General features: G+C 45.4%; 1 protein-coding gene across 4 annotated transcripts in view; it reads right to left on the reverse strand.

Annotated features, from left to right (window-relative positions):
• APAF1 (apoptotic peptidase activating factor 1) overlaps positions 1-15,119 on the reverse strand; it is a 100,096-nt gene that overhangs the window by 60,537 nt on the left and 24,440 nt on the right. For 3 of the 4 annotated variants that reach the window (XM_088465414.1, XM_088465413.1, XM_088465415.1), the window contains 3 exons: positions 12,588-12,785; positions 5,950-6,133; positions 5,523-5,635 (listed from right to left, as the gene is read on the reverse strand). In XM_088465414.1, coding sequence (XP_088321540.1) covers positions 5,523-5,635; positions 5,950-6,133; positions 12,588-12,785 — 495 coding nt within the window. Of the gene's footprint in view, positions 1-5,522; positions 5,636-5,949; positions 6,134-12,587; positions 12,786-12,960; positions 13,027-15,119 lie in introns of those variants that run through there. The other variant, XM_088465417.1, reaches the window with a different exon arrangement.

A 15,119-nucleotide genomic window follows, 5' to 3' on the forward strand; every position in this document is an offset into this window, starting at 1 on the left:
TGCTAAAGGGGCTTGGCGTGGAAACGTGCAAAAGAAAACGCTCAAATGCGACTGCCATTTTTCCCAGTAGCTGCATGCAGCGTAGAATGGACACCTTGTGAAGAGAAAAAAGGACTCCTACCAGGCACTGCATTTCCCCGATTTTGTCCCTTGGCTAAAACACACACTGAAACGAGGTGTTGAAGAGAAGGCCCAGAAACACCATCCTCCGTGCTGGGACCAGATTGGACTTGGGCAGGTTGAAAACCCAGCCGTGGAATTCCAGACAACCTGTAAGCAAGCACCAAATAGATCTTCTGATGATGCTTTGACCAGCAGGTCGTTTAGATAAGGAATTACCGCAAATTCTTCATGACATAGTATAGCCACCATAGGTGCCAGAAGGGCAAAGCCTGAAATTGAAAAATAAGAGGATCTACTGCAAAATGCAGTAGTTTGTGATCTCGTCCCCAAATTGGTACGGGCAGATTTGCCTCCTTGTTATCAAGGAACACAAGAAATTCTCCCCCATACATAGGAGCAATTATGGATTGCAAAGACTCTACCCTTCAACTTCTGCAGTTTTATGTGTGGGTTGAGCTTTTTCTAAATTCAAGATGGAACGAAAAGAGCAGTCTAATTTCTTTATCAGGAAAAGATTTGCATAAAATCCTAGACCAGGGGTAGCCAACCTCGGTCCTCGAGAGCTACTAACAGTTCACGTTTTCCAGACCACCTAGCTGATGCACAGGTGTATTCATTACTCACGAACAGATTTGAAAAGATCCGAAGGTGGAGCGAATTATTTCACTTGTGATTCTGTGAGGAGACCTGGAAAACATCCACTGTTGGTAGCTCTTGTGGACCATGGTTGGCTACCCCTGTCCTAGGCCCTGCTGGTGTATTGGGATCACAACCCCTGTGCACAAGAGAGTGTGAATTACCCTCATCAATGCCCTTCTTCGGAGTTGATCCCGATATAGAGGTTACAAAAAAAATAAAAACGATGGTGACGAGGACCCTCCAGATCCAGCATATTACCTCTGGAGAGAAGCCCTCTGACCCAAAGATCTGTGATTGACCGGAACCAGGCGTACCTGAACAAAAGAAGATGAGCCCCTATACAAGTGGAACTGGGACCCTTCTGACAAAAGTCATTGGGAAAACCTGTCACCTCTATGGAAGCCTGGACGGCGGAACCCCATGGCCATTAGTCCTCTGAACTGACCCACTCTGTGACCTCCTCTAGCACCACTAGTGGGTGGAGGCCGGAACCTACAAGAGAACAGAATGGGCAGATACCTAGTAGGGCGTGATGAAGAACTGGAAGATAATGACTCTTACCATCAGTTGCCTGTATAATTATGCACTCCAGTTCTGGCCAAAATAAGGATTGTCCTATGAAAGGAATTGCTTCCAACGTCTTTTTAGACGCATTATCCGCCTGCCAGGAATGCAACCAATGCGACCTTCTGGCAGAGATAGATGGGATAAAGCTGAAATACGAGAGATAACGTACAAAAACTTATGACTTACATAAATGTAAGTCTGCTTCATTTTGTCTATGAGGGCTAGGAGATCTGAATAACCTGCTAGCTGGTCCGACCAAGCTTCTATAGCTTTGGTAACCCAGGTCCCTGCCAAAGCTGGACACAAGGTAGTACCTGTTAATGAAAATACAGATTTAAGTAAGGATTCACACTTATGATCTGTAGGATCTTTAAGAGCAGCAGCATCCCGCATCCCGTCCGAGACATCATCCCCTGGGAAATGCACAGTCTGTGGAGGCTGGCGTTTATTAGCACCAATCCCAAATGAACCCAACACTGCTTCCAAAGATGAACAGACCCTATAAAGTCAGTCCATCTGAAAATATAACCTTAAAACGGGCGGATTACCTAATATTTCAAAAGAGGGAGACTGGGACAGTGGGGCCTGCTGTAGAGCCAAAGGAACTGAGGCACTAACCTCAGTCTAGCTACGTACATCTCATACTTCATTTTCTAAGTCAGCAATGGACTGAGCCATTACCTTCACCCACAGTGGTAACACCTCCTCTGGTGGAGTATTATTACCTGCCGAACATTGGCTAAGCGCCTCTGCATCACAATCTGTCTTTTTTGTAATGGAGAGCGGCAGCAGCTAACAGCTTTAATAGAGCCTGAGGGCACAAGGACCTGCTGCGGCTGTAACAGCTGATCCTTCTGGCAACAGAACTGTGAAGGCACGGCAATGGCTGGTCCAGACTCAGCAGAGGCCGGCAGGTCTAAACACACTGACAGCGTGCCTGTGAGAGGGAAAAGACTGGCTGCAGGCATAGGGGGCCTGGCTGGCGAGACCCTGGGGGACGGGCTGGAGAGACACTGCGGGGCTGTAGCTGCAGAAACACAGCAGTGAGGCTGAAGAAACTGGGGGAAGTGGCTGGAGATTTTTCTCAACTGACAGAAGGGAGGCTGGCTGGCTGGCTGGAGGCACAGAAGGGGGGCTGGCTGGCTGGAGGCACAGAATGGAGCTGGAGAGACACTGCATGGCTGAGGTAAGGGTCATGGCCTTGTTATTTTATGTACCCCATTGTCCTCAGTGTGAAGAAAATGAGGGGTATGGCTCACAAGGACTGCCTATCCTGTGAGGCCACGTCATTTGTAGCAAGGACACGCCCTTTTTCTGGGTGTGCGCAAATGTAACTGTAGCCGATGACCACCCCCTCTTTTCCTATCATAGAGCCCTCCCTGTCATTTTCTTCTTGATCTGCCCCTGCAAAGGGCCCCCTCCTCCTTACTCCCATTGAGGAGTTTAGCAAAACATTAAAGTACCAAAAGAACTCCCCCTTACTTAGTTTTGGGAGGTTTATCAACATTTGCAGACATACCGTTATCACTAGTGATAATACACAAAGAAAAAGACACAAGACCAGGAGAGAGTATATAAGAGATGGAGAGTTTCAGCCCATTAACTATTTTTGTGCCTACTCCTCGGCCTCTCTCTCATATCCCAGCGTCGGTGTTCCCCAGATAAGGACAAAAGCAGAACAACAGTATTTCTTATACTGTAAGTGTAATATATATGTGGTCGCACATGAGGCCAACATTCTCTTGAATTTGTGCGCATTTATGACTGGCCACATTATTGGTGTAGAGCAGTGATTCCTAACCTAGGTCCTCAAGGCACACTAACAGTCCTGGTTTTAATGCTATCCATGATTGTGCACAGATGGTTTAATCAAAATAAATGAGGAACTAATGAAGTCACCTGTGCTCAAGTATGGCTATCCCTAAAACCTGGACTGTTAGTGTGCCTTGAGGACCGTGGTTGGGAACCCCTGGTATAGACCAATGGTGGACATTGCAGGCGCATTCAGAGACCAAACAGAATAAAGACTAAGGGCCTGATTCTGAGGGCACAAATGTTATGACTGAAGGGTTATTTCTAAAGAGCAGAGTCCAGCAACAGCCTTGGGGGCTGGTTACGCTTGGCAAGATGCTCCCTTGGGCCGTGTAACAGCCTTGAGGGCTGGTGACGCTTGACAAGAGGTGGCCGTGTTGCAGTCTTGAGGGCTGGTAATGCTTGGCAAGCTTGTAGCAGCCTTGAGGGCTGATGACGCTTGGCAAGTTGCGGCCTAAAGGCCGTGTAGCAGCTTTGAGGGATGGTGACGTTTTAAACAAGATGCAGCTCTTAGGAGAAGGTAGGAGGAGTTCAGCGATTGATCGCCCGGCGTTCGCATCTCCTAGCAACGCAGTGGCTTGTGACAACAATACAGTAAGTGTGACTGTATGCCACACTTCAGGTACTGCCGGACTCGTGGATCTTTGCTCACAGACCCATAGGCCTACGTACAAAAATGTGTGAGTCCAGAGTGAGATCGGGTCAAGAGGAGGAGGGGAGAGGAATTGCGGTGCTGTTGCTACAGCAACATACCCTCTTCACAGCTAATTGGATTGAACTCTGAGTAAAGCAAAAACTGTGCACCTGGACAAATAATGTTGCAATACAAAGGGTGCAAATATTTTATTATTTTTGCATGCAGGATAAATACTGGCTGCTTTACATGTAGCCTACATAAAAGTCGAACAGCTTTATTTTTACATTGCAATTTAGACCTCTCTGCACATTTTCCATCTGCAGTGCAACATTGCTTTGCCCAGAGTGGGCGCAGTAACTTGCTCGTTTGCTTTACTACCATCTCAGAATCAGGCCCTAAATGAGAATGTATGCAGTACAGGAGTTTTGGCACTGTCCTTCAAATTTCACTAGTGCGTTCCACACATTCATTACTCCAGATATTGATTATTACAGTAGTGTCCAAACACCACCCCAACACTACCACCCACATATGGTTATACTATCAATATCCCCACATGTTGTATATACCAGCTTAGCCACGCAAGACCATTTGAATACTTCCATGCACATCATTTTACCAGCAAAATGCCACAGAAGTATACCAGCAGTGCCATACACGATTACACCAGTTTTACCCACACAAATATACTAGCTTAGCCCCACGGGTATAGCCTTTTTCATCCATATGAATACACTAATAAGGTCCCCACCTGCAGTGCGTCCTTTTCAGCTTACTACCTATACACACTGACACCCCATACTTTTCCCCCTTATGTCCATTGTCTTCGCTATTTTCATGTGGGTGGAGACCCTTGCTCCATGTAAAGCTCTTGAGGTCTTTTAATTTTTGGTTGGCAAGCCTTTTGGGGCATGTAAAGTTTTAAGGTGCATACACACGTAACGATTTTGTTACCAACGATTTTCTGGGCAATTTTCTGTCAGATTATCTGTCAGATTTTTGAAAGTGTATGAACGATTTTTTGAACTACAAACTATTTTTGTAATTTCCCTTAATGAAAATCGTTCAGTTGGTCAGTCAGAATGAACTACAAACGGGAACGCGCATGAACGGTAATCGTTCACCGTTATAACTCAGAAACTGAACATTTTTTTTGAACGATTACGTTATAGTTAAATAGTTCAAAAAATCGTTACGTGTGTATGCACCTTAAGATTTAACACCAACAGAGGGCTACCACAATAAATATTATTGTAATATTTTGTAAAAATGAATTAATCTTGCTATATATTCTGGTAGGATGAAACATTGTTACATTTGTTACACTGTTATCCATTCTACAATGTTTAACTGTACTTCCTACAGCTCAAATGTGTTATTGTTACTGATAATCTTTAAAACTGGTGGAAAATGACGGTAGGATGAAAATGTCCGATAACGTAGCACAATTAGGCCTGTATTCAATGCTCTGCAAAGTGCTGATGCGCACATTGCAGTACAATGTACATACCCCAATATTGCACTTCTCTTATTGATTGCGAGGGAAAATTTGGTGATGTAGATGGTTGCAAAGTGCTGCCATTCTCATAGCACTATTACCTCCTAAGATTTCTATCAGTGGGTGCATGGCTAGAAAATCGCTCCAGTATAAAATATATTATTAGTATCCTATGACAGAATCATCAGGACGTTTCAGGTAGAAGGTGGCAAATATAAATGACATGTTTTTGTAGAGGACACTTACCAGACACAGCATCAGTCACACTCTTGTCTCTGGTTGTGATGAGTACCCGGCACTGGATATCAAACGACTTCAACACCCAGGAATCCCAAACATCATCCAATATTAAGAGACATCTAACAGAAATGTTATATAGTTATTAAAGGAACTATGCTGAACTGGATCATCTCTGATTTGTAACATGTTTGTCATAGTACCAATACTAATGTGCCTGCCAAGATAGCAGCATGGAGACTGTGATTATCACCTCCACAGGGACTATCCATAGACTTGACCTCTGAAAAGTGCAGCAAATCTACTATATGACTGACAGTTACACAGGAGGTTGGTACAGATGTCATAGATACGAAATGCAAAGTGAGAAGAAACTGCATGGCTGAAAATGCATTCAACTCATTTAAGATGAAAATGTACATGGACATCACGTTACCTAGGATATGTGTGAAAAATGAGCAGGCGCAGACGGTCTCTTGCTTCCTCTATGTTGAGAGGGGGCCTCTGGGAATACTTGCAGTCCTGATCAAGGCGAGTGCAGAGATTCTGCAGTTTCATGAGCAGACCTGCCTTGTCCTGTTTTCCAAGAGAAAGCCAGTGCACTCCCCCTGGGAAACAGTCTGTATCAAAGCACAACCATTATACAGTGAATGGGTATCTTCTTTACCAATACAAGGTAGGTGTTAGACGGCCCCCAGTGATGAAGCTTGCCTTCATAGGACAAGCTTCCTAGCCTCAACCAGATAGACACACAGGTCAACAATGAAGTATATAAGAGGGATGGGAAGCATATAATGGGGGAAAAAAATTTACTACGAATCATTGATTTATTATATGTATACTCTTTAAAATATCTTGAAAAATGCAGCGTATGTTTCAGAAAGAAATAACTACTTCCAGTACATCTCTCACTGAATACGGCCAGATAAAATTATATATTAAGCAAGTGCAGGAAGGCATACACAAGCCAAGAAATAAAGTTCATCTAAATCTTGGAGAGAGATAAGGTATCAACCAATCAGCTTCTAACTGTCATTTTACAGTTTGTGCTAGAAAAATAGCAGTTAGGAGTTGATTGGTTGATACTTTATCTCTCTCCACTTTATCCATTTCCAATATTTGTTACATCTCCATCTAAGTAGATCAGTTATTTACAGACTGAACAGCAAGAAAGATTTGTTAAAAAACATCCCAATGGCTGGCCCATTCAAGACCATGCCCGGTTAATCAGTACCAGACCACCCTCCTCTCAGCACCCCTAATCATAAAGCCACTAAACTTTTTTTTATCCTATAGCAGTGGTTCTCAAACTGGGTGCAATGGGGCAATTGCAGGGGTGCCACAGGTTGGTGGTTCAGGAACAAATCAAATTAATAACAGTCAATGTGATGGACGAAACCAGTGCTGGTGGCTGCCAATCATACAATGTGTGGACAAACAGAGACGCAACCCTGTCCACCAACACATAACTGAGCCTAAAGGGTGACGGGTAAGCACAATTTACTTAATTTAATCATTTTTGCTGAATTTCTCAGTAAAAAAAAAAAAAAAAAATTTGGGCCTAGCCAAAAATTAAGTGTTATGGTAAAACATACCTTTGTTAACTCTTTTTCTTCGAGGTCCATGGGGTCCACAGCCATTACGTTGGGGTATGAATCCCGCTCACCAAACAGTTAATAGAAACGAGCTCTCTGCTCTCAGGATGCACCGGGTTTCCTCCTCATATACCACATCCCCTGCCTCAGGTAGCCAGTTCGTTACCAAGCTCAAGCAGGCAGAGACAAAGGGTAAGAAAGAAAAGACCCATACTTACGAGTCCAGACTCTCAAGAGAAGGAACTACGGAAAACCTCCCCCAGAACTACAGGTGCGTCTGGGTGGGTGTCCTGTGGACCCCATGGACCTCAAAGAAAAAGAGTTAACAAAAGGTATATTATACCATAACACTTATTTTCTTCTTCGGGGTCCATGGGGTCCACAGCCATTACGTTGGGGATTTCCCAAAGCACTAACCCTACGGGCGAGGACGCTCCTGACACTCGGAAGAGAGGAGAATCCTATGCCCGAAGGAGGCATCCTGAGAGGCAAAAGTGTCAAAGGCATAACATTTGACAAAGGTATGGATGGAAGACCATGTGGCTGCTTTACATAATTGCTCAGCAGAAGCACCCCGACGGGCCGCCCATGATGGACCTACCGCCATAGTAGAATGTGCCGTCACTGAATCCGGCACACGCATACCAGCCTGTGTATAAGCCAATGAAATTGCCATGCGAATCCACCTGGCCAGTGTCTGTTTATTGGCTGGCCAGCCACGCTTATGACAACCATAAAGCACAAAAAGTGAATCGGACTTCCTCCATTTGCTCGTGCGTTTAACATAAATTCTCAACGCACGGACCACATCCAGGGAAGCCTCACCTTGTGAGAGACTTGTGCCCTGAAAAGCTGGAACTACTATTTCTTCATTAATATGAAATTTAGACACCACTTTCGGAAGATAACCCTCCCTAGTACGTAGTACTGCTCTATCTTGATGAAATATCAAGAACGGCTCCCGGAAGGAAAGCACAGCCAAATCCGACACTCTACGTGCAGATGCCATATAGCAAGGAGGAATACCGTCTTTGCTGTTAGCCACTTGATGTCTATTGAATTTAAAGGTTCGAACGGAGGAGCCTGTAAAACCTTCAGAACTAGAGTCAAGTCCCACGGAACAACCGGGGAAACGAAGGGAGGCTGAATCCTCAACACCCCCTGAAAAAAGGTCTTTATATCTGGTCTCAGAGCAATTTTATGTTGGAACCAGATTGAAAGAGCTGACACCTGTACCCTTAAAGAGGCCAGGCGTAGCCCTTTTTCCAGACCGCTTTGAAGAAAATCCAGCACTCAGGATATCAGGAATTTATGTGGATCATACCCTTTCAGTTCACACCACTGAAAGAAAGTATGCCAAACCCTATAATATATACGGGCTGAGGATGGTTTCCGTGCCTTCAGCATCGTCCATATAACAGACTCGGAAAACCCCTTTTCCCTCAAGACGGAGGCCTCAAGAGCCATGCCGTCAAATATAGCCGATGAAGATCCGGGTACCAGCAGGGACCCTGTAGCAACAGATGCGGTCTCAATGGCAGAGGCCATGGAGTGTCTATGGAGAGAGACCGTAGATCTGTGAACCAGTGCCGTCTCGGCCACGCCGGAGCTATTAATATGACGGTGCTGCCCTCTTGTTTGATCTTTCTGACCACTCTGGGCAGAAGAGCAAATGGGGGAAACAGATATACCAGCTTGTAACGCCACTTTACTGTCAGTCTACAAACTCGGCTCTCGGATCTCTTGTCCAGGATCCGTACCTGGGAACCTTGTTGTTCCTTCTTCATGCCATCAGATCTATTTCTGGTAGACCCCACCTGTCCACAAGGTTCCGAAAAACCTGTGGATGTAGGGCCCATTCCCCTGCATTTATCTCTTGCCGACTGAGAAAATCGGCCTCCCAATTCAGGATTCCTGGAATGAACACGGCAGATATCGTGGGTAGATGAGTCTCTGCCCATACCAGGATTCTTGATACCTCTGCCAAGGCAGCCCGACTCCTCTTGCCCCCTTGATGATTTAGGTAGGCAACCGCGGTGCGATTGTCCGACTGTATCTGCACCGACCTGCCCTTTAAGATCTCCTGAGCCTGCACTAAAGCTTTGAATATAGCTCTTAGTTCCAGGATATTTATCGGTAGCCGGCTTTCCGTCACTGACCACTTTCCTTGGAAAGTGTGTGACCCCGTCATCGCCCCCCAACCTTGAAGACTGGCGTCGTTTTGACTAATGTCCAATCCGACACCCAAAAGGGGCGACCCTGCCTGAGATGCTTTGTCTGCAACCACCAGGTCAGGGACAACCGTACCTCTGGAGAGAGATGCAGCAGCTGGGACCTGATCGTGCGATGATCCTTGTTCCAGCAAGACAGAATGAATTGCTGCAGTGGTCTGAAGTGGAATTGAGCGTATTCCACCATCCTGAAGGTGGCCACCATCGACTCCAGGACCTGCATGGCTACTAGAACAGATATGTGCCTTCAGCATCGTCCGTATAACAGACTCGGAAAACCCCTTTTCCCTCAAGACGGAGGCTTCAAGAGCCATGCCGTCAAATATAGCCGATGAAGATCCGGGTACCAGCAGGGACCCTGTAGCAACAGATGCGGTCTCAATGGCAGAGGCCATGGAGTGTCTATGGAGAATAAAGGAGATCATATCCAGTTGCTCCTTAGAGGCATCTGGTAAAGACTCTGTTAGAGTTTTCTCCCACTCCTCAATAGCTCTTGCTACCCAGGCAGTGGCCATAGCTGGGCGGGTGGCCGTTCCTGCCAGCGAAAAAATTGATTTGAGACAAGACTTCAGTCTCCTATCCGTGGTTTCCTTCAGCGAAACTGCTGGGATTAGCAAAGTGGTACGTTTAATCAGCTGTGCCACATGCGCATCAACTGATGGTGGATTCTCCCACTTGGCACAGTCCTCTGCTGGAAAAGGATATAGAAGCGCCATTCTTTTAGAAGAATGGCTTATCTTATCCAGACGGACCCAGACTTCCTCCATAAGTTCTGATAAATGTTCAGACTTTAGGAATTCTGCCTTAACCACTTTTTGGCGCTTGAACAGGGGGGCTTTCCTAAGCGGAAGATCCCCTTCCTCGATATTTAACACCGATTTTACAGCCCTTATTAGAAAAGGGACATCGGCTACTGGGAAATGATCATCACCCTCCTCGGAGCTAGACTCCTGCGAAAAGTCCTGTGCCTGTTCCTCGGAGGAGGAGGCACTCGAGTACTCACCCATGTAAGGCGGTACATGGCGCCTAGATTTAGGCTGCTTTGGCTTGACAGCCTGAGGCTGAAAAAAAACCCCAAGGATGATGCCATAACCTTACCAGCACCAGGGTCCATCCAAGGCGGCCACATCATGGGCATAGGATGCATCTGCTGAGGCAAACCTCAAACCGGTGGTACCGGGGCAGCCAGCCGTTCCGCCACCTGAGCCATAACCTGAGAAAATTATGCCCAAGGAGGCTCAGGGCCTGAAACAGGCAAACTTAATTGGTGTGGAGGCTGTCTGAAACAATTCCCACAAAGCCCATTTTGTAGAAAGTCCTGTGGGGACAATCCTGCCTTGCAGGCTACACAGGATATCAGCAACGGGGCTCCCGCCACCTGACCCTCAGACTCCTTAGACATATCACTATGCCACTGGTTCTGAGTGTCTATGTGCTGCTTTCTACTCTCAACCCACACACCTGTAGCAAGGGAAGGGGAGAGACAGTGACAGTATACAGGAATTACAGTTCTTTTACAGAAGAAACAGTATCCATAAACAACAATCACGTCATGCATAAATACTCTGCGAGCTATATGCATATAAGCTCTCACTGCCACAATCAGCCCAAGCTTAGGTAGGATAGAGCCCTGTAAAAACCTAGACAAGCAGTAGGCAAGGTATACAGGGAGACTGCCCAGCGTCCCTCTTGTAGGAGCAGCGTTCAGAGAGCAACTGACATACACTCTGGCTGCCCTATATGGAGGCTGGGAGGAACAATCCACAATCAACTGTGCCAGAGGACTGAACTAGCGTGTGGATTGGGGGAGGGGCCGCCGGGGAAGCGTACCTCCCCTATGCTGCTTGGACCTGCCCGGTAAACTGACCTGGCCGCCGCCACAAGCCCCGGCTGGTCAGGAACATCAAATCCCGGTGGTCTAGGCTAGGAGAACAAGCTGTATGCCTCCTGACTGCAGCGCGCCTCCGGCCAGTCTCACCGCCAGAGGCCAGACCGCCACGTGGTCCCGGCGTCAGCGGCCGCCGCGACCACCTGCTTACCTGCCATCCCCTTGATCCGGTTGCGGTCCAGGGCCAGAAAGCCCCTGCCAAGGACCTGCCGAGGCTAGCAGTGCGGCGCTGGAGGAGGTAGTTGCAGCGCGTGGCCGGTGCACCTCCACTCAGGCGCGAGACTGCTTCCAGGACAGCTCAGACCACAGGCTGAGAGAGAGTGAAACTCTTTTTTTTTTTTTTTGTACTCGTCTGCAGGACTGCTCCAGCAGTCCCACTGTCTATGTGGTGAACACACCAAACAGGAAGAACTGGCTACCTGAGGCAAGAGGTGGGGTATATGAGGAGGAAACCCGGTGCATCCTGGGAGCAGAGAGCTCGTTTCTATTAACTGTTTGGTGACCGGGATTCATACCCCAACGTAATGGCTGTGGACCCCATGGACCCCGAAGAAGAAAATGCCTATACTCTTTGGCCCCGTGATTCAAGAAAGTTTGGGAAACACTGCCCTTTATAGACTGCAAGCCTCTTGAGCAGGACCAAATCTGCACTGTCTTAAGTATGCACCTCCTTTTGATAACTTGGTCGGTACTAGTTTTGTTTTATGTGTGATTAGAGTTGTATCTACGCCACTGTGATCTCTACTGCTATGATACTCTATAGTACTGTAGTATTAGGTTAGATATCAGGTGCGAGTCACACAACAGGCCAATTGTTCCACCTCTATAACAACATTTTATTTTATCTAGAACATGCAAGTTTACTTATCAAAGTTGCTTAGATGAGATAAAAGCTGGGTACACACCTGGCTGACGGGTCAGCTGTTCGTTCAACCAATCTAACTATTGATAAGTGCATACAAACTTGCCAATCATTCGGCCAATGTGTGTGGTCAGCAGAGTCATTTGAATATGTTTGCCCACTTGTGACATCACATTTAATTACTTCTGTGGGCGACATATCGGGCGTTTGGCGGGTCAGCCATACAGACAGCCAGATGAAACGATATATATCGGCTAGATATATAGTCATCGGCTGTGCTGCAGGGCTGATGAGATGTCTGAACGACGTTGTTCGCAGTCATATCGTGTATACACATCCGCTGATGATGTATCGTTTAATTGTGTACCCCGCAAAACAGACTATTCACCATTACAGGGTGCACAGCAAATACATAATGTTACATGTCATAAAAATACAATAAAAGGCAGCATAATTAATGGCTAACAAAAGTGAACTGTATTACTGTGCCATTGTTACCTTTTAGAATACAGTGGTCCCTGAGTGCTTCGGCTGCTAACACTGACTTGCCACAGCCTGCCATCCCATACACAGTCACCCAGCCAGACTCATTCATCAAGCTGTATAAATTTTCTTGAATGTCGTGGACAAGCTTTATCCGAGTGACAAACACAACAGGTCTCTGAGGCACACCACCTTCACATAGGGCTGTTTTCACTGCAATCAGATAAAAAAGTAACATTAAACCAAGCTTTACAAAACAATGTGTCTCAAATGATTAAAGATTAATAAACAGATTTGAAAAAAACACATGTAAATTTAACTACTAAACAAACATACAAATGAAACTTAGCAATTTTCCACAAAGAGTGTGTTAGTAAATACAACTTACATAACATTTAAAATCATTGATTCAATTAGTTGCAAGTTTTTCGCTGAGGTCACGTTAATAATCTGCAGATCACGTGACATTTTTTACAGACAGCATGCGTCATTCAGATAGACACTGTATCGCACATTAACTGTGCAGTGTGCGATCTATGTGAAGTGAATGAAAGAGAAGGGGAAATCATCATCCGGGACCCAAAAAAAGGTGTAAAAAAAAAAAAAAAAAAAAAAAAGACAGCAGGTGGCCATAGGAAGACTGCAGGAGGCTGTTATAAAGGTGTCACAGGATTTCATTTGAAAACTTTTATTAATGAATGAAAAAGGTTAGAGAGCATGTATATGTCAGCACATAAATGGTATTTTGGGGGTACATTTGAATGTATCTCAATGAATAAATGAAATAAATGCATAGAGTACTTTGGGGATACATTCAAATGCATCTCTTGTGTTTGGTAAGTGCGCATATACAAGTAGTAAAATACTGTGAAAAATACTTGCAGTTCCCATTTGCAAGTTCAAAAACCCATATTTCTTCAATACAACACCCCAACATACTGTACATGTCCCACATCATATACACCTCATCATACATGCCCGCATCATTTACACCTCATCATACATGTCCTGCATAATTACACCTCCTCATACATGCCCCGCATCATCACACCTCATCATGCATGTCCCGCATAATTACACCTCATCATACATGCCCGCATCATTTACACATCATCATACATGTCCCGCATAATTGAGCCCATCTCTCTGCTTTTCTTTCCCCCCCCCCCATCAATAAATTTTTATCGAGAATAAAATAGAAAAAATGGGGTACAGAAAAAGGAGAAAGGGGCATAGAGGGTAAAAGAAAACACAATAACAATGAAAATGATAAGGTATGAACAGGACATCCATAAATATCTAACAATTATTACAATACAAAATATAGCAAATAGATAGACTAAACATCTGAATCTCCCGAGGAGGTTCATTTAGATTGCAAGGGGAAGACGGGTCCAGACGGCTAATTCTCACAGAGGGGGCACCTCTACCATCGGTGACATAGATATGCCATGGGTACCACTTTACAATAGGTGAAGACGGAGCCTTAGAGTAACTAGCATCCCTAGTCTCCATTTCGAGATGAGATTGAGTTTTTTTTTTTAACAACTTTGGCAAATGGGGGGGGGGGGGGGGGGGGACTTACAATGTTGGGCTTTTGTAGCCCTAGCAGATATTAAAATATGACCAAGAACATAGCGAGCAGGTTTGGGAATAGTGAGAGGGTACCAATGTAAAAGGGCTATAGAGGGATCTAGAGGCAATGTGAGACCTAAAACTACTTGTATAAGGGAAAATACTTCTGTCCAAAAAGGGCGTAAAGAGGGGCAGTCCCAAAAAATATGAAAAATCGTACCTTCAGAGTGGCATAAACGCCAGTAAAATTTAGAAACTGTAGGCCATATCCCATGTAGTTTAGTAGGTCTCAAATATAGTCTGTTTAGGAGTTTAATATGCATTTCAGCGTGATTAGTGCATTTAGATAGGGAAAAAAGAGGCTATGGATAGATTCCCATTGTTTAAGGGTAAAGAAACATTGAAGATCAGCCTCCCATCGAAGCTGAACAGAAGATTTGGTCGTCTGGTCAGCAGGAGACGGCCCCACGGGAAGAGGATCTAGATAATCTATTTAGAATTTGGTCTGGTGGTGTTTGGAGCATGGAGGGGCCGGTATTAAATTGAGCTATCCAGTGATGGAGTTGAAGATAATAAAACCAAGCTGATGGGTCCAATTCAAATTTGGCACATAAATCAGAAAACGGTAAAATAGAGGACGGGGAAAGAAAATCTGCTAGGGACTGAATACCTAATTGATTCCAGTAAAACATGTGGAGATTGGGAAACAAATTATCTAATGCTTGGAGGGATATGGTCCTAGTAGGGAGAGTGAAATGGTCCTAGTAGGGAGAGTGAAATTAAAATGAGTTGGGAGCCTAACATCCCATATCTTTAGGGTATCAAGGGCAGACTTGGGAAGTAATGGGGATTTAGGTAACCATAGAAGGTCTGATAAAGGGAATTCTTGAAAAAGGGCACATTCTAGGTCCACCCAGGGCTTAGTGTGGGGGGGAGAAAACAATCACACAGCTGAGAAAGGAGGGCAGTTTC

Source organism: Taudactylus pleione, unplaced genomic scaffold (genome assembly GCF_031769625.1).
Source record: "Taudactylus pleione unplaced genomic scaffold, aTauple2 ptg001990l, whole genome shotgun sequence".
NCBI classification, from domain to species: domain Eukaryota; kingdom Metazoa; phylum Chordata; class Amphibia; order Anura; family Myobatrachidae; genus Taudactylus; species Taudactylus pleione.